This window comes from Pocillopora verrucosa, chromosome 11 (genome assembly GCF_036669915.1).
Source record: "Pocillopora verrucosa isolate sample1 chromosome 11, ASM3666991v2, whole genome shotgun sequence".
Lineage (NCBI taxonomy): Eukaryota > Metazoa > Cnidaria > Anthozoa > Scleractinia > Pocilloporidae > Pocillopora > Pocillopora verrucosa.
The window spans coordinates 18,377,896-18,401,426 of NC_089322.1; the positions used below are offsets into that span (position 1 = coordinate 18,377,896).

Genomic DNA, 23,531 nt, shown 5'->3' on the forward strand with positions numbered 1-23,531 from the left:
CAAAACCCTGACCGAAATCAAAGAAAGAAAACTATTTCTCTAGTCCAATACCCCTAGGATTTATCATTGACATGAATTATAAGTTGTTACTTGAATTCCAAATTCCTTTCGGCTAAGAATTTAATAATATAACTCAATCGCTGAGAACAACAACTTGGAGAAGAGTTAAAATGAAACTTAAGTTTAATTTGAAAAGTTTACTCCCTTTTACTTTTTAGGCAAGAACATTGCTTAATCCAGGTCATGTTTTTTCTCTTGGCGAGGGCGACAAAAAAACTTAAGGATAAATACTGATTGTACACATTGTTGAAAAGACCTAAAGTGTAACAACCAAGCCAAGCCTCTGTGTAGAAACAAAGCAATTTTTCTTTGGTAAACTTAACTTTTCTATGTAAATGTCGTTGGCACTTTGAGTTTCCACTCGGGATGTGGGTACAAAATGTATCCTTCTCACCGTTAAATCTTAGACCAGTGTTGAAAAAAATTGTCATTTAAACTCTGCTTTAGAACTTCGTCTGATTAATCGATTCAAATTGTTTGTTTCTTCTTCCTTATGTATTTTATATTTTTCCGATGGAGTTTTGTAACCGAGATCGTTGAAAATAAAACTTTGTGTGGGAGTGCCTCCCAAAGAATCCTGCAAGTTTGATGTTTTCTTCCGACCACTCGGGTAACAGTACCAAATCAAGTGTAACTTTAGTGTTTCTTCGGGTGACGCATTTTAGATCTTATGTTTATCGATGGTTTATTTTTATCTTCTTACAGGTTGACTGGTGAATATTTCTGACACTTCAATTACAAATCAAAGAGGACAGCCTTTGGAGCAAGTGAAAGATAGGATTTAATCAGAAATAAAAAACAAATGAAGGTTAATTTGCCAAAATCGAGGACTGGAGGACAAACGTAAGCAATTGTTGTTTGGGGTTTAAAAGTCGGCTTTACTTATGGTAAGGGCTTAGAAAAAATACTGGCGCCCTTAATACACATGCGCCATTTTTTTCAAATTATTCAATCTGTAAGTAACATCTGTTTAAACGTGGCGAATTTTCCCGCCAAAAAACTTAGAAAAAATACGGCGCCTAAAATACGCATGCGCCAATTTTTTTTTTCCAGGAAAATTCGATATTGTCAATAAACTTAATAATTTATTCGCTGTTTTCTTGTATCATTACTATCCACTAATAGGCAAGTCAATGAAATATACATACTAAGCGGTTTTGTGTAATGTTTTATTGTCTTTCAAAATACACTCAATAAGCCACACGTGTTTGATTTAATATTTAGTTAATAATATTCTCTTCAATTACAAAAGTAATTTTCAATAAGTTGATAAAAAGGTGTCAAGAAAATTCGTGTATATACTAAGACTTTTGGCGGGAAAATTTGGAACAATTTGCACAAAGTTTCCCCTGACAACCTTTTTCGGCAAACATTTAACATGGCTTCCTTTTAAAATTTTCCGCCAAAAAGTATCTTACGCCATCTCGTGTAAAAAAGTTGAAACATTGACGCCAGTTTCTCTTTTAAAATTCTTTATATCACTTGACCCAAAATTTTGGAATTCAATTTTTTTTTTCACGAGATGCATACAATTCTAATCGAAAAAGCACGATAGCAAGCTTGGGATAGTCCGGAAAAAAATATGAAGTTGTCATCAAAATTTTAGATCACTCGTGGATTTGATTTTTTCTTCTCAGCACACAGCCTTTCATTTGGTTGAACTTAGCACTGGAACGAAAACAAGATAAACCATTTTTTAGGTGTGAGTCTATTATAATCCATGATCAGAACAGGGGACTTGACAGATACCGCAGTATTGCGTTACAGTTGGATGACCCGTCGTACAAAACACCTCAAAGTTTAATGAACTTACAAACAGTCTCCTTTGGGGTCCTTTTGTAGTCCTTTATAGAAAAATGTGACGCATTTTCGAGCAGCACAATAGTACTCCATGAAAGTACATTGGCCAACGCTAGGGAGTGCCTCATGGCTTCCAAGGAGAAACGCTGTAAGAGCGAGAGGGTGCAGGACTTGTGGCTTGATGACTACAATCCTTTCTGCGCAAACAATCGGGACCCTGGGGCGATCGGAAATGATCAGTGCTATGGCGTGTTAGACATCAGTGCAGCCGCTGGCATTAAACCTGGTGTAATGCAGGCGCTGTTGTTAGTTTTCATGTCCATTTGTTTCTTTTTCAACTGTTAAAGAGGTTTCCTTCTTCATCATTTTATTCCAGTTTATTAACATTTTTAGTCAAGTTTAATAAGTTTTTGGATCGGCGAAGCATTTGAATTAACTGTAAGCTTATCTTAAGTCTAAAATAATTCCTTTTAGTAGTTGGGTTTATTTCTTAACCGCTTGAACGACCACTTCTTATAAAAGTATTTTAGAAATTGAAAATAATGAAAAAAAAGTCTAAAAAACATATTCTTTTTTAGTCAACCGATTAAACTAATTTGTTTTCACAGTGGTCGTACTAGATTTTACGCTGAGCCATGTACGTTAATGATTTTTGGAATAAAGGAAATTAATAAGAAACCAAAGTGTTTCTTTGTTATCACAACTCATTCACACGCCCATGGAGGCAGTGAAACACGAAATAAAAGATCTGTCAGATAAGCAAAAAGATATTCTGAGAAACAAGAAGTAAGGAGTAGGTCAAAATACTACAAAATTAGGCGGAAGGCGTGGATGGTTGCAAGAGAAACGATGACTTTGTCAAGTGTGAGTCCTGCTTGGCCACTGTAGATGACACCTGGATTTTCGTAGCAGCTTTGTTATTATTCATCGACAGCGAGCGAGAATTCCTTTACAGAGAAGACCAAAACACTTTGCAATTGACAAGTTCATATATTTTCATGAAGCTAAAAAACGAATCAGGGCACCACAAGAAGAATTTCAAGAAATCTCAAATGTGCTGACAACAACCCTAATAGAACTAAAAACGAAGTTTCCATCTCGCTTTAGGAGAGATCGGCAATAACGCAGTAATAAAGACAACAAAATTAAGAGAGAAGCGTTTACAGCAGAGGGCATACTTGCTTCTTGTAAAACTCACCTTAAGAGAGCTTGCTGGAAAGGTGTTTGATGAAATAAAAAACAATAGTTTTAAAAGCATCGCAACCAGCGATGCTGAGCTAGTCGGGAAATTGGTCAGGCGTCGTCATCTCTACTCTCTGCTATGGCTGCTAGAAAAATGGTATTTTATTGGACGATTGAGTCTGCAAGTCTAAAAGGCGTCAATGCGATGCCATGTCTTTCACGTATGTAGCAATTTTTTCAGTGTGTTGTCAGCTGTTAAGGTAGTCAACCATTAGTAGAAAGTGAAAGACATGACCGACGTCGAAACACCACGCGGTAAGTTTTTTATATGACACATTCGAACCTTTTTTCTTTTCTTCATAGTCGCACAGGAGTGACACTAATTGACCATTCTTTTCTTTTTCTTTAAGTTACCAAAGACGAAGAATGCGTCATCTGCACAAACAGCTGTCAGATGGCGGACAAAACATTATGTTGCAATCACAGAATACATCAAGACTGTCTATTCAAATGGTTTCAAAGTCAACGGGAGAAACACCTTTGGCCCACCTGCCCATTTTGCAGAGCGGACCCGCCAGTCTCCCTACTCAACCAACTGGATGAATTTCCAACATTATCATCACCACCATCGCGATGGGAGGCTGCGCGGCGTCATTCGGAATTCTTGAGATATCCATGGGACGACAGCATGCCTCTGGAAAGAGACTTTTTTTTTAGAATTTTTAAATTTATATGTACCATCCAATGTTTTTGTTTATCAAACCTTTCGAGGAATACATCTGGCCACGATTCGCCGATACGAAAATCGTAGAATATCGCGTTTCTTGGCTCAGACCAAGCGAGAAGCTATCCAAAGGCTTCGCTTTGAATTGGCAAACTTACTGGATTTTTAAAATGGTCTTTTTTCTTCTTGTAATTTTTTAAAAACAAAATTATTAAAGTCATTTGCGTGTACGCCATTTCTTTGTAGTTGTTTACTGCATTGGGTTATGGGTGGCTCAGATGTTAAATGAAATAACTTAATTACACCTTTCCCTATAAAAAGAAAAAAAGAAACAAAAACAAAAAAACAAAATGGAAAAAATTTAAAACAAAAAACCAAAAAACGTTATCATATTCAGGAACCGAACCCGGGTCACCCGCATGGTAGTCCATTATATGGACCCCTACACCATTCATGCAATCACGTTGGGAGAAGTGTTAAATGACATAATTAATCCATTTTTTCAACAAGTATGGATACAATCAAAGTTTTCTTTAAAATCTGTTATGTTGTGCGATGTCTGCCCCGCGAACTTTAGTTTAAGGCTTTTACGGCCATGCACATATCAGCATCATAATGCTTTCTTTGTCAATGACCTCTCACTGGCGATAATTTCTAATATAGATTGTAAATTCTTAAAGATAGCAGTCCAAAACACTATACAATCGCTCTAAGTCTGCATAAAAACCTGTACCACAACGTGCTATTACAAAAATGGTGGCTTGCTAAAAGCTATTCACTTACCAAGAAATTAATGTCATAGCAAAGTTTCCTTATCCAAGATGACTCAAAAGAAGTAACTGATGGAGCAATTTTTAATCGAATGTCGAAAGAATTCAGTAATTACGTTGTTTTTCGCGCCACTGTCTCGACCAATCGGATTTAAACTAAAACCAGCCGCGACTTATCACTCACGTTTTCTTGCGCTTCAGGCAGTTTGTTTACCTTGTTGGACATGCAATCGTGGATACCAAAGTTGTAGGTCCACAGCTGCCTCTTATAAAACATATCGTTATGCTGTAGGTTTGGGGTCTCCAGATTTTGTTGAAAATCATACGTTATCATGTCTACGGCATCTTTACTGAGGTGTTTTACTCCTGAAGAGCCAACTGGACGGGGCTTTCCAACCCAGCTCCTCACCGCGCGTGCCTTGTCGTCTCTACGCATTGTAAATGCAGATTCGGCAAGTTTATGATGTTCCTCGAGTTCTTTTTCAAGTTTTTCTTTTTGCGCCCTCGGATGATCGCACTTTAAGGGCCAGTTTATCGCAGCTGGGGCAAGTGTCGGTGCGAGGTAGTGCGAAGCCCAGGTTGAATTCTCCGTTGAAGATGTCCCTGTATGTGTGTAGTAGGATATGGGCTTTCAGTCTCGGTGGAATTGGTGTTGTGTTTTCCTGCTGACATCTAAGGAAATAAAATGATTCTCTATTATCACAGCGTTGAAAGTAATGCGTTTAGGGCGTTTAGTAGAGATGTACAAACTACCGCGAACTGATGTCTTTAATACCTGTCGACATTGTCCTTTAGTATAAAAAGTTTACGCTTAAGTTTTCGAATTTGCCATTGGCAGTCCTTGTGAACTTTTTGTATTTTACAATTTCCTTTTTTTTTCCTCGGTGTATTTCCTCGTTTTTCTGGCGTTTTTTTTACGTTGAAAGGGTATTATTTATTATTTATTACCTAACACCTTAAAACTGGTTCCGCGGCCTCCATGGTTAAATAAAACTGGCGCTGGGGCTCAGGGAGGAAGGCAGCTATTTCTTGCAGGTCTTCCAGTTTGGCTGGGACCACCTTCAATCGAGCAGGATAGAGGCGGCCGGGTGTTTGGTTGGCATCTGTTTGGTGTCTGCGGCGCCGGATGTTTACCTTTTTCCAGGGTTCATCTGTGGAAAACCCATACCTTACCCAAACTTCGTCTGGATGGTGGACCATTTGGGTTTGCCCAGTGATAGGATCTTTCTCCTCTCCCCAACCAAAGTTTAACAAATGCGCATCGAGGATTCGGACGCGCTTCCCATCCCAGTCCTTCGCTATCGGTTGTTACCTAGCAAGAATATTAATAATGGTTAAGTCATATGAAATATAAAAAGATCCATATGAGTCCTATTCTACAAGGTTTCCAAAGTTCATTGCGGCTTCATGGTTTTAAAAACAAGCATTGCGTGCCTTATTTTTATTTAGCTTACTTTAAATCCAGGAAATAGATGATATATTCAAAAAATTTCAGTGGAAATATCCGGAGAATTAAGAAATGATTTTCTTGCAGCACACCACGAATAACGCACCCTTAAACTTTCACCCCCCCCTCCTCCCCCCTTATCTTTATAAGGCTTAGGTGCAAAAACAAGCTATAACCGGGATTTTTTACAGTAGGCCACTCTAAAACGCTCTATAACTTGAACATACATATCGACGCAATAAAACGGGGGTGCATATCTGGTAACCTCATACCAGAAACGCACGTCGATTACTATCTCATTAATTGTCTATGTACCTGGATTCCAAGAAGGACCTCTGGTCTTTGAAGTCAGGCTGCCTCATTTCGCGTACCACGAACGGTTTCACTGTACTCGCCTGTCTGACGACTTTACACCAGTCCTCTGGTAAGTACACCCCTGCGCTTTTCTTTCTCTTCTCGATCCGACTAAAGTCTCTGTCATTTTGAAGGAACGTGTGGCCCCTCACGAGGTACTTATGGTTAAGTACCTCGTAAACGCCCGTGCGGTGTAGCTAGGTGTAGAGGGCTACTATCGTCTTGTTTCTGTTCTGACCCGAACAGCCATCAGAGTAGCTTACGAGCGACCTATAAAGACAGAATAAAATAATATGGTGTTATAGTGAGACCTGTATCTAACAATGACTGGGGACTAGGTGAATTTGTTTGCGAAATTGAATTTGAAAATCAAACATGCAGGGCTCGAGGTTTACGCTAAGATGCAACCGACCGTTGTTCCGAAATACAAAAAACTAAAACTTACCTCGCTCCAGTGTTAAACTCAATGAGGAAATTATACAGGCAGTTTGCCACCTCCACTGACCCAAGTTTGGCTGTCGTCTCGTCCCACATAAACATATAGCCCTGGTTGGACACACAATCGTGGATACCAAAGTTGTAGGTCCACAGCTGCCTCTTATAAAACATATCGTTATGCTGTAAGTTTGGGGTCTCCAGATTTTGTTGAAAATCATACGTTATCATGTCTACGGCATCTTTACTGCGGTGTTTTACTCCTGAAGAGCCAACTGGACGGGGCTTTCCAACCCAGCTCCTCACCGCGCGTGCCCTGTCGTCTCTACGCATTGTAAATGCAGATTCGGCAAGTTTGTGATGTTTTTCGAGTTTTTTTTCAAGTTTTTCTCTTTCGGCGCCCTCGGATGATCGCACTTTAAGGGCCAGTTTATTGCAGGTGGCGGAAGTGTCGGTGCAAGGTAGTGCGAAGCCCAGGTTGAATTCTCCGTTGAAGATGTCCCTGTATGTGTGTAGTAGGATGTTGGTGCGAGGTAGTGCGAAGCCCAGGTTGAATTCTCCGTTGAAGATGTCCCTGTATGTGTGTAGTAGGATGTCGGTGCGAGGTAGTGCCAAGCCCAGGTTGAATTCTCCATGTGGGCTTTCAGTTGCGGTGGAATTGGTGATTTCTTTTCCTGCTGACATCTAAGGAAATAAAATGATTCTCTATTATCACAGCGTTGAAAGTAATGCGTTTAGGGCGTTTAGTAGAGATGTACAAACTACCGCGAACTGATGTCTTTAATACCTGTCGACATTGTCCTTTATTATAAAAAGTTTACGCTTAAGTTTTCAAATTTGCCATTGGCTGTCCTTGTGAACTTTTTGTATTTTACAATTTACAATTTTTACAACTTCGATCGAAAAGCGCTCAAGAAGAGTGAATAGTAAAGTCTCGTAATAATACGAGTTTAAGAAAGCCACCATTTTTGCTAAAGCTACATAATAATGTCAAAGTTCTTATCTTTGTCATATCCTCCTCTTGTTATGAAACTCCTCTTGCTTGTAAGATTCTCTATCTTTCCACACAACTCGCAGCATTTCTCTCCCTGAAAACATAAATTAGCAACACGATCAGAATTTGCTCGCGGTCTGGACTCTATAATAACTCTAGATAACCCTGTTTACGAAAACATGAAATCTTGGGGGTTTTAAATGGATATTTTACAGTGAAAGGATAGGATTTATTCTCGTATTATTATAATCTTCGAAAATCTATGTGGCCGCACGCGTTCATATGCAAATGAAAAACATCCCCAATCAATGTCACATCAATAAGGTATTTTAAATTTTAGTGTATGACCAAAAGACAGTTAATGTAGTGATTTTCTATTACACTTTCTTACAAGCAAAAGTTCTGCTCCAACGAAGGCCGACACCCTTATTCATCGAACTTCGAGTCGAGCAGCTCAGATTTAAACAACTACCACGTGTTAACTCGTTCAACTAAGATGCAGCTGGTCGCTCCGCTTTCAAAAGAAGTTTAAATAAAAGCCAATATTTTTTTCAAAGGAATGCTCACCTAGCTTCTGTAATAATAATGTAGGACTCCCTAGGTTCTTTTTCCTTTCAGGTCAAGTGTCTCCTTATCTCAGTCCGTAAAATTCATGTCTTCATCAAGAGAGACGGCACGTCTTAACTCACCGGCAAACAACGTGGTTTGGTGAAAATTCTACAATGTCTGATGAATATGGATTTTCAACTCCCAGTGGTTGACGCGTCACGGATTTGATGCGGAATTTTGCACGCTCAGCCAACTGTATAAGGGTAAGGATGAAAGAAAGGCATTATGTATTATGAATTTGCACGTGAAAGACAGAAAATTAACAATATCGGTGTAGTTAACACTATTCTGTAACAAGGAGGGTAATCTAATAGTAAAAAAAAAAAGGATTAAACATATATCTGCCACAAGCATTTTGTGACTCCAACGATTGGAACGTTTTGAAAGACTTAGAATAAAACCAGACCAAAATATTAAGATAAAACGAAATATCGAGAATTCAAATTGAAATTATTACAATAAAGCCTTCCTTTGACTCTGAAGTCTTACATATACAGGTGACACACAAAATGAAAAAGACATCTTATTAATCTCTCATGAAGGGCACGTAAGGGCGCGTATAGTAAAGAGAACAAGTGAAGACTATTCTGTTGTTTTAACACAATACTGGATGTGCTGCTCATGGGAAAGACAGGGTTTGTAAATTAATGGTGACCAGCATGTAATTTCTCCTCACAGTAATACTGTTCAATCAGTCATTAAGATCATGAGAATAAAGGAAATGATCGCTAACCTAAATAAGAAGCTGTGATTGTTAAAAAAATTCTCTTAGTCAGCACCAACTGAAAAAAAAGAGACAAGAATCGCACAAAAGGTGCTACCATTCTGTAATTTCCCTTGAGAAGTACGTCGGCGCCATATGAACAATCGGGTTTGTACAAGAAAACTGAAAGCTGAAGAAACGTGCAACAACGGATATGAAATGGGATGGCTGATTTGAAGATCTTTAATAAAACAATGAGAAAAAGCGCAGTGTAACTTTAATTTAAGATTCCTGATCAATTAATCGTCAATTGATTTACGATCACACCTCTTTTAAGCTTCTGATCCCTAATTCCCCCCTCGATCCCTGTAACATTTCAAGAATCTGTCACAATGTTAATGAGTCTAGATAGATGTAAGTTTATCCTTGTGGATGCTGACGGAAACCGGAGGCAGGTGAAAATTTTAACAAAGATGTCGTGAATGTTGACCGAACTTCGTTTACATTTAAGTATATTTAGAGACTGGTAAAAAAGTAAAGGAGGAGGGGAGGAGGGGGGAAGGTACGGAGCAGAGAAGGGGTAGGTTTTCAGTTTCTGGGCTCTTAGCAAGGTGGAGGGGGAAGGTTCACTAATCCCATTGGGGTGGGTCATCCTTTTTTAAGCAGAAATAGGCGCATAGTTCAATATATATATATATATATATATATATAGGAAGTCTGCAAGTCGATTTTCGCGTGGAACAGTGCTCAATACGTTGAAGCAGAGCAGAATAAATATTACGAGAGGAAAAAACGACGCAATTACATATCCCGACAAGCCTGTTTCGTGAATCGCTTCACTCTTCAGGGGTTTAATTAAACCCCTGAAGAGTGAAGCGATTCACGAAACAGGCTTGTCGGGATATGTAGTTGCGTCGTTTTTTCCTCTCGTAATATTTATATAATTATTATATATATATCTATACGTATGGATATTTTTTGCAAGCGAGGGCTTGATTCTGTTTAAACAGTTGACCATATAATTTATGTACAATGTTGTATCTATGTCCCAGTAAAATACATCTTACCAAAATTAAAGTTGTAACTCAAAATCGGAATTTCCGCGCTGAGAAGGAAAAGCTTGTGTCGTAGCGTCAATGATAAGGGCTTTCTTGCTATCTACTCACCCTCCCCCCCCCCTCACCTTTATCCAAATAACAATATTATATGGTGATACCTTCCAGTAGAGAGGATAGTGAGTTTGTGAACAGGTTAGATCCACTGCTTCATCCTGGTGAATATTTCAACACTGAAGTAAACCTTTGGACACAAAATGTATCCTAAGAAGTGTCTAGGGATGGAGCTCAAGGCTAGAAGGGGTCCCCAAGTGCTAAAACATTACCCTCCCATCCCCCTTGAAAGAAAGGGAATTGATAACTACTGATAACAAAACACCATGTCCTTGATCGGAATGTTTTCATTTATATTGCGTAACAGGTTAACTTAGCAGCCTCGCCTTATGCAAATTAGTTTACCTCCTGTCAAAACGTCTCGAGAATGTTTTCGGATTTTGATAACGAACGAGCGAGAAAGTTTTAAGAACCTGACTTTTGTTTACCTTTTTGCAGTGAGTTGTTTGGTGTCACGGCAACGTCTTCCACCCTTCCCCCCCCACCACCACCTCAGCCCCTTATCCTTTTAAGTTCCAAGATCCAATTAGTATTTCTCCATACTAAGTGTAAAAACAAAAGGGGAATTTGGTGTTATAACAACATCACACACTCCTGTTGAGAAGCTTCTATATTCTCCCTATCAGTTTGTAAGATAACATAAATTATTGGAATTGGAAGGAGAAGTTGCAGGTTAAACACTTCTGAGCATTAAATGGTTTGAGAAATGTCATAGAGATGCTTAATTCTTTCAGACCTCCTGATGCAGACTACCTGCCTTAAAATTCAAGGAAATGTTCCCTTTTCATCAACACCCTGCTGTGAGGAAATGGGTGCAACAAAAGTCAGTTGAGACAGTTCTTGACAGCTTAACCCTTTAACTCCCATGAGTGACCGAGAGAGAATTTCTCCTTACAATATCAATACAATATCAACCAAATAAGTGATGAGAATAAAGAAATATATCAATTTATATAGCGATAATTAGTTGATCCAATACTGAATTATTTGAACTAACATTATAAGAATTGTATGGTTGGCAGTAAGGAGAACTAAAAATTTGATCTGGAAGTTAAAGGGTTAAAACACTAACAAAATCTCAACAAGAATAAACAATCATGTAGATTTACAATAGAGAATAGAAACATTATACAAACTGATGAACTGACACTGTACCTGCTAGTTTGGTGATGTAAAGTTTTTCCTTATAAACAATTTTTAGTTATTGATTTGATTTAATGCTGAGTATTCTTATACTGCACAAGGGTCTTACTTACTTGACAGGAAAAAAACAAATATTTTCCCAACCTCCCCGAAACAACCGACTCCGACTGTAAGCAAGTAGAGAATTTATGTTTATTAAACTCAGTGCATTATATATGTTTAGAAAAAATTATGACAAAAAGCTTATTAAAATAAATGTCATGTGATTTACCAGTGATTTATTACTAATTACCTTCAAATAATACAAAAACACATTATCTTGGTATTGAATGCTGAAGCTAAGAATGGCAAGAAGAGAACTGGGTGTAATATAGTTTATAAGAGAATTGTAAACTTGACATAAACTTCACGAACCTGACAAAGCTAGTCCTTGCTGATCGCTACATAATACTCCGATGACGCCATGTTCAGACATTCTAGAAGAATAACAAACGGGATAAATACACATAACGGTGATAGAAAGAAGATACTATGAGGTAAAAGAAAGTAAACAACTGGCTTACATGTCATCTAAATGCGCATCTATGGATTTCTCCATCGTCTGAGTTGTGGAGGATTTCGACACAAACCCAGTAAGAGGGCGTAGTGAACTCTAGTTGTACATAAATTGCATTTCCTTTTTGGGTCTAATCCGCTGACAGTTTTTCCACTCGTTCCAGGCTTGCTCATGTTATTCACTTCCGCTTATGCGATCCTCTAGAAAATTAATATCGCTTCAAACTACGGACACTTTTCGCCCTCCACATCTATTTGAATATGGATACAGTAAGCACTACTGACGATGTGTGTGAATGGCAGCTCACTAAGAAAACAGTCAGCGAGCGAATCAAGCACATGTACGGAAACCTGCTTATGGCCGATGTATACTTCACTGTCGCAGATAGGCAAGAAAGTTCTTCTTGTAAATTCAACATCCCTTGTCACAAATTTATCCTGGCTGTCAGTAGCCCTGTTTTCTATAAGATGTTCTACGGTGACCTTAAAGAACCCTGTGATTGTATTGATCTCCCTGACTGCGATTCAGAGGGATTTCATGAGTTCTTACGTTTCATCTATTGCGACGAGGTCAAATTGACAGGAGATTGTGTTATCCAGGTGCTCTACTTGGCCAAAAAGTACATGATTCCGTCGCTAGCTGGCCATTGTAGAAGCTTCTTAGAGAAAAATATCAACGCTAAAAATGTGCTGGATTTATTGCCGGTTTTAGAAAAAATGGAGGAGCCCCATTTGAATAGTGTTTGCTGGAAAGTTATAGATAAACTTACATCGAATGTCCTTGAATCTGCCTCAGATGCAATTCTGGAAAGCAACACTCTTCTGGTTCCAATATTGAAGAGAGATACTCTTATTGTCCAGGAGGTGGATGTTTTTCAAGCTGTGAATCGCTGGGCAGAGACTATTTGTGCAAAACAAGGAAAAACTCCTAGTGGAAAGGAAAAAAGGACAATTATTGGGGAAGAAATTTTGAAGCTAATACGTTTCCCTTCTATGCCACAGAGTGTATTTGCTGAAAATGTTGTTGACACCAAAATACTCACAGACACTGAGATCATTGAAATATTTATGTACTTTAGCGTAAATCGGATTCCCAGAGAGTTTTCTTGCTTTCCAAGGTGTCTAAACCTTTTCAGTCTGCGATGCTGCAATAGACTCGAGGATTCCTACTGTTGGAGTCGTTCGCCCGTTGTTTCTGACGAGTTTACTGAATCCACCTCCTTCTCGGTCGATATTCCAATTTTACTGGGAGGAATTTTCATTACTGGGAAACAAGAAAAGAAATATACAGTAAAACTAAAACTCAACGGTAAATTTGTCTCAGAGGGTTGTTTCCTGGGCCAATGGAGATCGAACGGCAAAGATGGTTTTCACATTATCTTTGAGCAATACCACTTGGTAAATCCCGATACACCCTGCATCCTTGAAGCGTCGATCAAAGGAGAACGATTTAGTTGTGGAAGACAAAGTAAGAAGAAGCTGGTTGCTGAGAAAGTTACATTTCAATTTGCTGGCCCAGCCGACCAAACTGAGGATATTTGCATTAAAGAAATTCTTTTTAGACATTTAAAGACCACGTAATCTTTATCAATTTAGTCAAGCGAGCATACTCCATCAATAGAAACTTAGTCATAAAGATCATCTTGATTTGAGATTTTAGACACAGGAGAGTCACTCCTGTACCTATCCAATCACAAGCAAACCAGTCCCCAGCTCATTTTTTGTCTTTTATCACTCACCTGGGTGGTAAATAGTCTATGTCGTAACAAGTCTATATCTACATTTTTTCCTAAACTTCTCTATATTTCCATCCATCGCTTTGACCGTGAAAGGTATGCCTGTTTTAGACTGATTTATAACTAGTCAGAGTGGATTATGTGCACTATAACTCTTATTGGAAGATCTTTGCCTAAAAGTAATAATGGAGTAAAGAGCAACCAATGATATGTTTAACAAAAAGATTTCATGTTGCAGTGCTTCTGTTCAGTGATAGATCACAGCTGACTTAAAAATGTAGTAATGAAGAAGAAAACAGATGGCACACGAGGTGCTGCTAAGTCTCTGATGTTCTTACCACACTTAAATGTCTTCTGTGATCTATACCTGTACACATTCCGGCAATTTGGAATCTTTTGTTTCATATGAAAACAAAGCAAAATGTGTAACATCACAAACTCTTGCTGATAAGCTTGCCTATTCTCCCTACCAGTTTGTAAGGTAACATATTGGAATCGGAAGGAGAAGTTACAGGTTCATCACTTCTGAACATTTAATGGTTACAGATATGCCATAAAGATGCTTAATCTTTTCAGACCTCCTGGTGCAGACTTCTTGTCCACAATTCAGGGGGATATTCCCTTTTCATCAATACCTTGCTGCTCATTAGGAATAGTTTACAAACATACAGCCTCACCCAGCCTACATTCTCCCTAATGGAACACATCAAATTTGTTTTTAATTTCACTCAGAGATATTCTTTATTTTCTTTTATTGATAGGAAATTCAAAGTTCATTTACAAACAAAAATTGGGGCTATAATAATTTCATGTTTCCAACTGTTGTGTATGTTATGAGGGAACTTTATGGATGGCAACTGTGACATTTCCTTCTGATCTCACAAGCAGATTACTGAAAGAAGAAATAATAAGAAAATGATAACATTAAGAGGAGTTTTAGTTCAACCCCCATTGTTCCAAAGGGTCTTACAGTCAAGTTATCAATTTCCCTGACTAGTCTCCATAAACTCTTTTGTTATCAAAACTATTTTGAGAATTATTTTGTTCAAAGATAACCACAGGCAGACCACACTATGTGTTTGTGGTTAATAATTGTTTTTACTTTTGGCTGGAAGAGGTAATTTCATAAAAAGACAATTCAAACAATAGATTACAGGTTTTTGATTGTACATGAAGATTTCATATTTTAACTCTTAGATGAGAATAATCAATGTACAGTGGATGAAATTGTCTCAATTACTTTTTTAATAAGTTTTGCTGTCAATTAAATTGGTGTCCCCAATTAGCTTTTTAATTTTATCATTACTATTATTATTATTATTATTATTATTATTATTACTATTATTATTACTGCAATAAAATAGGATTAATGCCTAGCACAAGCAGTGGAAATGTCACAAAAGATTTGCTCATCATGACCATGACATCATTAACATGTATCCTTACAATATCAATACAATCATACAGGTGATGAGAATTAAAAAAAAGCACAATATGGGTATTATTAGTTTCAAGATCCAATACCAAATTCTCCATAATCACATCATGAGAATTGTACAGTAGACAGTAAGGAGAATTACTCCAGAGATCTTGGGAGTGAAAGGGTTAACTGTGAGACCCTCATGCATTTTTCAGCCTCACTAAAATATTATTTGATCACTGATGTTTAACTCTTGCATCCTTGACCTATGTTCAAAAAGTTACTTACCATGCATCTGACTCTAAGCAAATGACAGGCACTCTGTCTGGGTAAATTTGCTTTGCGTTCTCTGCCAAAGAGGAAATCAGTCCTGCATACATGGGATTTGCTGTACCTTTAGCTATTTGCAGAGTGCATAGAATAAGGAAAGAAAATTAGATGCAAAATACACAAATTCAACATATAATATGGCCATAAAAAAGAGTGAACAATTAAGAATATTGTTTGTATATGTATGCTGGTCAAACAAATTGCACTTTCTGTAAGTTCCCTATTTATCTGGTAAAAATAAACTAGAAAAAATTACAGGCTTCTCATTGGCTGAAAATAAGTGCAATTTCCATGAAATGAAAAGTTGCAAAGTTGTAATACAGGTGCAAATTACAAATAGGCTCTAAACTATCTGTGATGCTTTGTGATTCATGTAAATTATTATGAAGTAATAACATGATATCTAATTTAATAATTGCACTAGGTAATTACTAGGTGATTTTCAGGGCAGTTCACTGTTAATTAAGAAGCAAGAGTAACTTTTCAAAGCAACAGAATTTCACAAGCCCATAGGGCAAGTGTAATTTCGTTGTCTTTAAGACATTAACTCATGCTTATTTACACCCCATTACATGAGAAATTTTGTCATTACTTGATATCAATTTACATAAAAACCCATCACAGAGAGTCAAAATAAACATAATTTTGTCAGTGCGCACATGTTATTTGTAATTTACACTTTTGTAACAACTTTGCACTTCTGTGACATGAAAAATGCACTTGTTTTCAGTAAATAAGACATACATACTCTTTTCATTTATATTACTAGGTGCAAAATAAGCACTTGAAAATTTTTAAAAGACTACAAATTGCACTTTCCCTATGGGCTTGTGCAATTTTGTTGCACTTGAAATAATGTTATAACCTACACAACTGTCTGTAGAGTAAAGAAAATGAAAGGTACAATGTAACTGCTGTGAAATCAAGCACAGTAAGAGATCTAGAGGATTAATTCTTGCTTGGTTGGGTCATATGTGTTGCAATCTTGAGGAAACTTTGTACCCCTCTCCACCCAGGAGTATAAACTACTGTAGGTAACAGCAGACTATCAGAGACACCCGATAAAATAATGGGGGGGGAGGGGGGGGGAAGAGGGGAAATGGGTGAGGGAAGTGTTGCTAACAACAGTCTTCCAATACTTTAAAAAAACCTAGCACAATCTTTTCTTCATTGTGTGCACTTAACTTATACTTCATAAACTACAGTCAAATCTCAATAACTCAAAACTTCAAAATAAATTGAAAAGAGTTAGAGTTATCAGGAAATCAAGAGATTGGGAGTAGAAAACAAAGCACTGAAAATAAGGGAAACTGTGTTTCTATTCATACAGTCTACATTTTGGCCAAATGAAATTATAAAGGAGTTGAGTGAAAATGGAACATTAAATTTCTGCATAAATCACAACATTTTGGACTGCAGTACACTGTCTGTTTTGATTTTTCATGTTTTGAAAAACATATAGAGAGTGACCTGGTGGGAAACAAAAATTGCTTTCAGTCTGTAGAAGGTTTGAGTTATCAAGGGCTTGCATTAGCAAGGGTAAAATTTCAGTTAATGTATGACAGAAATACAGGGGAAATTGATTTTGGTTCGAGTTAACAAGGGTTCAAGTTATCATGATTCAACTGTGTAATGAAATGGAACCCCCTCAACTGTGAGGAAAAGGGTGCAACAAAAGTCAGTTGAGAAAGTTCTTGTCAGCTTAACCCTTCAACTCCAACAAGTGACCAAGACATAATTTCTCCTTACAATATCAATAAAATATCAACCAGATAAGTGATGAGAATAAAGAAAAATATCAATTTGGGGATAATTAGTTGATCCAATACTAAATTCCCTGAACTAACTTTATAAGAATTGTATGGTTGGTAGTAAGTAGAATTAAAAAATTGATCTGGAAGTTAAAGGGTTAAAACACTAACAAAATCCAAACAAGAATAAACAAACATGTTGATTTACAAAAGAGAATAGGAACATTATACAAACTGATGAACTGACACTGAACCTCACTAGTTTGGTGATGTTTCCTTATAAACAATTTTTAGTTATTGATTTGATTTAATGATGAGTATTCTTGTACTGCACAGGGTATTCTTTTACTTACTTGATAGGAAAAAATATAATTTCCCAACCTCCCCAAAACAGCCAACTCGGACTGTAAACGAGTAGAAAATTTATGTTTATTACACTCCGTGCATTATACATGTTCAGAAAAAATTATGACAAAAAGCTTAGTAAAATAAATGTCATGTGATTTACCAGTGACTTATTAATAATTACCTTCAAATAATACAAAAACACATTATCTTGGTGTTGAATGCTGACGCTAAGAATGGCAAGAAGAGAACTGGGTGTAGTATAGTTTATAAGAGAATTGTAAAGTTGACATAAACTTCACGAACCTGACAAAGCTAGTCCTTGCTGATCGCTACATAATACTCCAATGACGCCATGTTCAGACATTCTAGAAGAATGGCAAACGGGATAAATACGCATACTGGTGATAGAAAAAGATACTATGAGGTAAAAGAAAGAAAACAGCAGGCTTACATGTCATCTAAATGCGAATCCAATGATTTCTCCATCGTCTGAGTTGTGAACGATTTCGTCACAGACGCAGAAAAATTGCGTAGTGAACTCTTGTTGAACATGAACCGTATTCCCTATTGGATCTAATCCGCTGACAGTTTTTCCACTCGTTCCAGGCTCCTTCATGTTATTCACTTCCGCTTATGCGATCCTCTGGAAAATTAAAGTCGCTTCAAACTACACACACTTTTCGTCCTCCACATCCATTAGAAAATGGCTACAGCAAGCACTAGTGGCGATGTTTGTGAATGGCAGCTGACAAAGAACACAGTCAGCAAGCGAATCAAGTACATGTACAGAAACGCACTGATGGCCGATGTCCATTTCACCGTGGCAGATGGGCAAGGAAGTTCTTCTCGTAAAGTTAACATCCCTTGTCACAAATTTATCTTGGCTGTCAGTAGCCCTGTTTTCTATAAGATGTTCTACGGTGACCTTAAAGAACCTTCTGATTATATTGATCTCCCAGACTGCGGCTCAGAGGGATTTCTGGAGTTTTTACGTTTCGTCTACTGCAACAAAGTGCATTTAACTGGAGATTGTGTTATCCAAGTGTTTTACTTGGCCAAAAAGTACATGATTCCGTCGCTCGAAAGACGGTGTAGAAAGTTCTTAGGGGAAAATATCAATGCTGAAAATGTCTTGGATGTATTGCCGGTCGTAGAAAAAATGGAGGAGGCCCATTTGATCAGTGTTTGCTGGAAAGTTATTGATACACGTACAGCGAAAGTCCTTGAGTCTGCCCCAGATGCAATCCAAGACGACAACAATCTTCTACTTCCCATATTTAAAAGAGATACTCTTAATGTAAATGAGGTGAAAGTTTTTCAAGCTGTGAATCGCTGGGCAGAGACTATCTGTGGAAAACAAGGAAAAACACCCAGTGGAAAGGAAAAAAGGTCAATTATTGGAGATGAGCTTGTGAAACTGATACGTTTCCCGATAATGTCTCAAAGCGAATTTGCTGAGCATGTCGCTGAAACCAAAATACTCACAGAAACTGAGGTAAATGAAATCTCCTCGTACTTTACCTTAAATCGGAATCCTGGGAATTTTTCTTGCATCCCAAGGTGTTTAAACAGAAGAAATCTTCGGAGTTGCATTAGAGTCGGCGTCGCGGATTTAGGTTGGGTACCTCGTTTGCGTCGTGCCCCTGACGAGTTTACTGAGTCCACCTCTTTTTCTGTCAACGTTCCAATTTTACTGGGTGGAGTTGTCATCTCCGGGAATCCAGGAAAGAAATATACAGTAAAAATTAAACTCAACGGTGAAGTTGTCTCGGAGACTTGTCTCCAAAGGGACTGTAATAGACGGCTGTATTGGAACCAGATCGGATTTCACATCACTTTTGAGCAATACCATTTGTTGAATTCCGATATACCCTGCATCCTTGAAGCTTCAATCAAAGGAAAACCACGAATTTATAGTGTACGGAGTGGGAGGGAGCTGGTTTTTGAGGAAGTTACTTTTCGATTCGCTGGCCCAGCTTTCCGTAATGAGGATATATGTATTGTAGAAATTCTTTTTAGACCCTTTAAGAACAATTAGCTTGTAAAATTTTAGTCAAGTGAACATATTTTATCAAAATAAATTTAGCCACATAGTTCATTATTGAGCTTCTAAACAAGAGAGAGTCACTCCTGTACCTGCCCAAGTATGAGCACATCAGTGCTCATACTTGGGCAGGTATAAAGGAATTACTTCTCCTCCTCAGTGCTCATAATGGCCCTGCTTCATTATTTTCCTTGACCGCACACCTAGTCTGTAATGTCCTTACCTGTTTGCTGAATGTATGGATATTGTAGGGAGAGGTTACATGTTTATAAATTTTGGGAGTTAAAAGGTTAACAAATCCACATGTGCCTGGTTTTTTTTTCTAAAGTTCTCTATAGTTCCATCCATCTCTATGACCGTGGAGGGTTTGCCTGTTGGAAATTGATCTTACAACTGGTCAGAGTGCAATTTGTGCGCTGTTACTCTGATTGCTAGATTTTATCTTTCCCTGTAATAATGGAGTACAGATCAACCACGTTGCAGTGCTTCTTTTCAGTGATAGATCACAGATGAGCTTAAAATGTGGTACTGAAGAGCAAAAAAGGTGGCACACGAGGCACTGCCGTGTGTGCCACTAATGTTCTTTCTTTTGACGTCTTCTGTGATCTATTACTTAACACATTCCGCGGACTTGAAATCTTTTTTGTTTTAGAAGTGTTGTTAATCGTGACATCATCGATGGGTCTGTTCTTCAATAGATCACGTGTAGGAACCAAACAAATACAATTGCCTCTTACTTGGTGTAGAAGACAAAGTATACGTCACAATAGAATTTCATCACAACCGGGAATAAGAAAACAATGAAAACAATAGTGTGACGTATTCTGTGTCTTCTACACCAAGTAAGAGCCATATAATTTAGCTTATCATATAAACTGCTTTGCTAAAACAGAGAAGTTATTTAAGAACAAGTCTCTGTAAGAATCAAACATCTTGGAAAATGAAAATTTTCAACTCCCCTTCAAATTTTGCATGCAGTTAGGCACTCAGGGGGATGCACAAAAATGCCCTTTTTTAAAGGTCGCAGCACTCTTGTTGCCATGGTAACAACGGCTACTTGTTTGAGGTCTGGGGCCTCCTTTTCATACAAAAACGTCGCAAAAAAAGAATGAAATGTTTATTTCTCTATCTCAAGCTGAATACAACATTGCAAATTGGCACTTCTACCATATATAGTGACATCATTCGTCTTCACTTTGATTTATTCAATTTTCCCTGGGAGTGAATGTGAACACACCAATAGATTATTCATCTCGGTACAGTTTCGGTCATTTTTGTTGTCGGGTAAAACAGGGAAAACGTTTATCTGAATTTCTCCAAAAGTACACCGATTCTGGAACTGAAACTACCCACCTAGCTGGTTATAATATTCTAGTTTTTAAATATGTAAAAATCTCTGCGGGCCTGCCTACTTTTTGTAGGAGCAATTCGCGAAAAAAGCTCAAAATCAGATATTGTATAATTTGGCGATGTTTGCATCTAATGTTCTCAACAACAAATGTTTCAGAAAAATGAAACATGCACGGCTTTGGAAGAATGTTATCTTATGAGTAATATCCCGAAGAGAAATCTCGCCTCTGGTTGTCATCTTTTAAAAAAAATTGATCAAACTTCATGGAGGACTACCCGACGTAACTACAAACATATACCTCAAATCGTGTGCATATCATCCAGATTCCGAGTGCTGCACCTTCTTTCATGGGAATTTGAGCGATCCGAAGTCCTCTGAAGATACACTGTTATACTTGTATGTAATTTGAAACATGTTGAAGTCGGCTGATCTACACGAAACTATCCTCACACCAGTCATTTGTCATAAACATGTACGTTGTAACGATGGCGTGACGCTGTATTTCTCCATGAAGTTTCCATCGATCGCTCCAAAGAAGACGAGATATGAACATTTTTGGATATATCAGCAGATTTCTGCGCATTTTAAGTAAAAAACAGCCAAAGAAAAGAAGAAAACCTCAATTGAACACTCGTAAACACTGAGAATCTGAGAGCAGAAATCGCAGCTTGTCAGCGGCAGTACTACATGTAAAACCCAGTCGCAAAAATGGCAATTTGTACGACGCGAAAATCATCACAAAGTGGAGATTTTGAACTACTCAGTATCCCTGCAGTACAGAAAACGAAACAGAGATTTATCACAATCAATTTCCAAAATTTAGCATTTTTCAGGGAGTCTTTTACGTGCTCGAACGTTATATTGGCTTTGAGCCTTGAGATTTATTTCTCTTGACAATAAAATGCTCTAGAAAGTGCATACAAAATTACAAAGGAACTATTTTTGGTGTCACTTGGACCGAGAAATACAGATTTGAAATAATTAATGCTGTCACTGATGAACCAAAGGGCACAATCTTCTCAAGTTATTGGCTTGATTATCTCCACAGACTAACAATATTGGACCGAACGATCTCCTTTTTCTTCCTGGTGAGCCGGCCAGCTCAGGGGAAAACTGAAGAGACCTTTGACTTCCTCTCGTGTAAATCACTGGGAGATTGCTTTATATTCATCTTTTTTTAAGCTTGTAAAAGATATCTGGGAGAAAAGTATGAAAAATAATGGTGATGAAATCACTCTCCTTTTTCTGAAGGACATGAAGCAATCCGGATTACATATTAACCGTGGGGAGTTTCGTTCAAGTGACAAGTTGCGATTTGCATGTGGATAATAAGTTGTTTGAAAGGTGGAATTATGACATTATGATTTCATTAAATCTTTTATTTCGAACTTTGTTATGATTTTTTCGTTATGAAGACATGGAAGGAAACATTGATTGACTCGATAGCACTGCGGCGGTGATAAGTCCCTCCTCGTCATATCTTATGCAAATTTTCTAACAGTTTTCTGACTGTTTTCAGATGATTTGGAATATCTTAATTCCTGTCACAAGGAAATGATGACTGCCCGAATCTGTTCTTTGTAAGGAGATGCCTATGTCGTTCAAATTTCTATTCTTCCAACTGGGTTTTACATGTAGTACTGCCGCTGACAAGTTACGATTTATACTCTCAGATTCTCAGTGTTTACGAGCGTTCACAATTAAGGTTTTCCTCTTTTTTTTCCTTTTTTTTTTTTTGGTTGTTTTTACTTCAGAAAGCGGAAATCTGCTGACGTATAAGAAAAATAACCATTTCCTGTCTTCTTTGGAGCGACCGATGGAAACTTCATGGAGAAATACAGCGTCACGCCATCGTTACAACGTACATGTTTATGACAAATGACCGGTGTGAGGATACTTTCGTGTAGATCAGCCGACTTTAACATGTTTCAAATGACATACAAGTATATCTGTGTATCTTCAGAGGACTTCGGGTTGCTCACATTCCCATGAAAGAAGGTGCAGCACTCGGAATCTGGACAATATGCACACGATTTGAGGTATATGTTTGTAGTTACGTCGAGTAGTCCTCCATGAAGTTTGATCAATTTTTTTTAAAAGATGACAACCAGAGGCGAGATTTCTCTTCGGGATATTACTCATAAGATAACATTCTTCCAAAGCCTCGCTCGTTTCATTTGTCTTAAGCATTTGTTGTTGAGAACATTAGATGTAAACATCGCCAAATTATGCAATATCTGATTTTGAGCTTTTTTCGCGAATTGCCCCCATAAAACGTAGAGGCAGGCCAGCAGAGATTTTTACATATTTAAAAACTAGAATATTATAACCAGCTAGGTGGATAGTTTCAGTTCCAGTATTGGTTTACATTTGGAGAAATTCAGATTAACGTTTTCCCTGTTTTACCCGACAACAAAAATGACCGAAACTGTACCGAGATGAATAATCTATTGGTGTGTTCACATTCACTCCCAGGGAAAATTGAATAAATCAAAGTGAAGACGAATGATGTCACTATATATGGTAGAAGTGCCAATTTGTAATGTTGTATTTAGCTTGAGATAGAGAAATAAACATTTCATTTTTTTTTTGCGACGTTTTTGTAT

The 23,531-nt window shown here is 37.7% G+C and overlaps 4 protein-coding genes and 1 pseudogene across 12 annotated transcripts; 2 read left to right on the forward strand and 3 right to left on the reverse strand.

The window, feature by feature from the left end:
- Nucleotides 1-1,232: 1,232 nt before the first annotated feature.
- On the reverse strand, nt 1,233-5,736 carry LOC136284228 (uncharacterized; annotated as a pseudogene).
- On the reverse strand, nt 4,898-12,051 carry LOC131778405 (uncharacterized). 9 transcript variants are annotated; one of them, XM_066174614.1, is made up of 10 exons: nt 11,954-12,051; nt 11,805-11,866; nt 10,676-10,789; nt 10,295-10,348; nt 9,109-9,157; nt 8,334-8,568; nt 6,783-7,860; nt 6,299-6,607; nt 5,485-5,848; nt 4,898-5,208 (listed from the first exon to the last, which is right to left on the reverse strand). In XM_066174614.1, the coding sequence occupies exons 7-8, from the start codon at nt 7,454-7,456 to the stop codon at nt 6,535-6,537; spliced, it is 747 nt and encodes a 248-aa protein (XP_066030711.1). In that variant the 5' UTR covers nt 7,457-7,860; nt 8,334-8,568; nt 9,109-9,157; nt 10,295-10,348; nt 10,676-10,789; nt 11,805-11,866; nt 11,954-12,051; the 3' UTR covers nt 4,898-5,208; nt 5,485-5,848; nt 6,299-6,534. The 9 variants fall into 9 exon arrangements, with proteins under 9 accessions (XP_066030711.1, XP_066030714.1, XP_066030713.1 ...); XM_066174617.1 differs by lacking the exon at nt 10,295-10,348; XM_066174616.1 differs by lacking the exon at nt 9,109-9,157 and having other exon boundaries at nt 10,295-10,377.
- A 115-nt stretch (nt 12,052-12,166) lies between these two features.
- Nucleotides 12,167-14,361, forward strand: LOC131777191 (BTB/POZ domain-containing protein 6-B-like). Its single transcript, XM_059093424.2, has one exon. The coding sequence runs from the start codon at nt 12,207-12,209 to the stop codon at nt 13,524-13,526; it is 1,320 nt and encodes a 439-aa protein (XP_058949407.2). The 5' UTR covers nt 12,167-12,206; the 3' UTR covers nt 13,527-14,361.
- Nucleotides 14,362-14,416: 55 nt separating this feature from the next.
- LOC131777219 (ragulator complex protein LAMTOR5 homolog) lies at nt 14,417-18,107 on the reverse strand. The gene is made up of 4 exons (XM_059093453.2): nt 17,982-18,107; nt 17,834-17,895; nt 15,390-15,501; nt 14,417-14,573 (listed from the first exon to the last, which is right to left on the reverse strand). The coding sequence occupies exons 1-4, from the start codon at nt 18,080-18,082 to the stop codon at nt 14,513-14,515; spliced, it is 336 nt and encodes a 111-aa protein (XP_058949436.2). The 5' UTR covers nt 18,083-18,107; the 3' UTR covers nt 14,417-14,512.
- Nucleotides 18,108-18,114: 7 nt separating this feature from the next.
- LOC131777218 (BTB/POZ domain-containing protein 2-like) lies at nt 18,115-19,943 on the forward strand. The gene has a single exon (XM_059093451.2). The coding sequence runs from the start codon at nt 18,234-18,236 to the stop codon at nt 19,566-19,568; it is 1,335 nt and encodes a 444-aa protein (XP_058949434.2). The 5' UTR covers nt 18,115-18,233; the 3' UTR covers nt 19,569-19,943.
- Nucleotides 19,944-23,531: the final 3,588 nt, after the last annotated feature.

Excerpts from the sequence above, each read along its gene's own strand:
- LOC131778405 (XM_066174621.1), bottom strand. The coding sequence starts at position 7,456 with ATGTCAGCAGGAAAAGAAATCACCAATTCCACCGCAACTGAAAGCCCA. Across the intron at positions 6,608-6,782 it reads GAGTTTAACACTGGAGCGAG|GTCGCTCGTAAGCTACTCTG; the intron begins GTAAGTTTTAGT and ends CTGTCTTTATAG.
- LOC131777191 (XM_059093424.2), top strand. The coding sequence starts at position 12,207 with ATGGATACAGTAAGCACTACTGACGATGTGTGTGAATGGCAGCTCACT.
- LOC131777219 (XM_059093453.2), bottom strand. The coding sequence starts at position 18,082 with ATGTTCAACAAGAGTTCACTACGCAATTTTTCTGCGTCTGTGACGAAA. Across the intron at positions 17,896-17,981 it reads GATTCGCATTTAGATGACAT|AATGTCTGAACATGGCGTCA; the intron begins GTAAGCCTGCTG and ends CCATTCTTCTAG. Across the intron at positions 15,502-17,833 it reads GCAAGGACTAGCTTTGTCAG|CTAAAGGTACAGCAAATCCC; the intron begins GTTCGTGAAGTT and ends CTCTGCAAATAG.
- LOC131777218 (XM_059093451.2), top strand. The coding sequence starts at position 18,234 with ATGGCTACAGCAAGCACTAGTGGCGATGTTTGTGAATGGCAGCTGACA.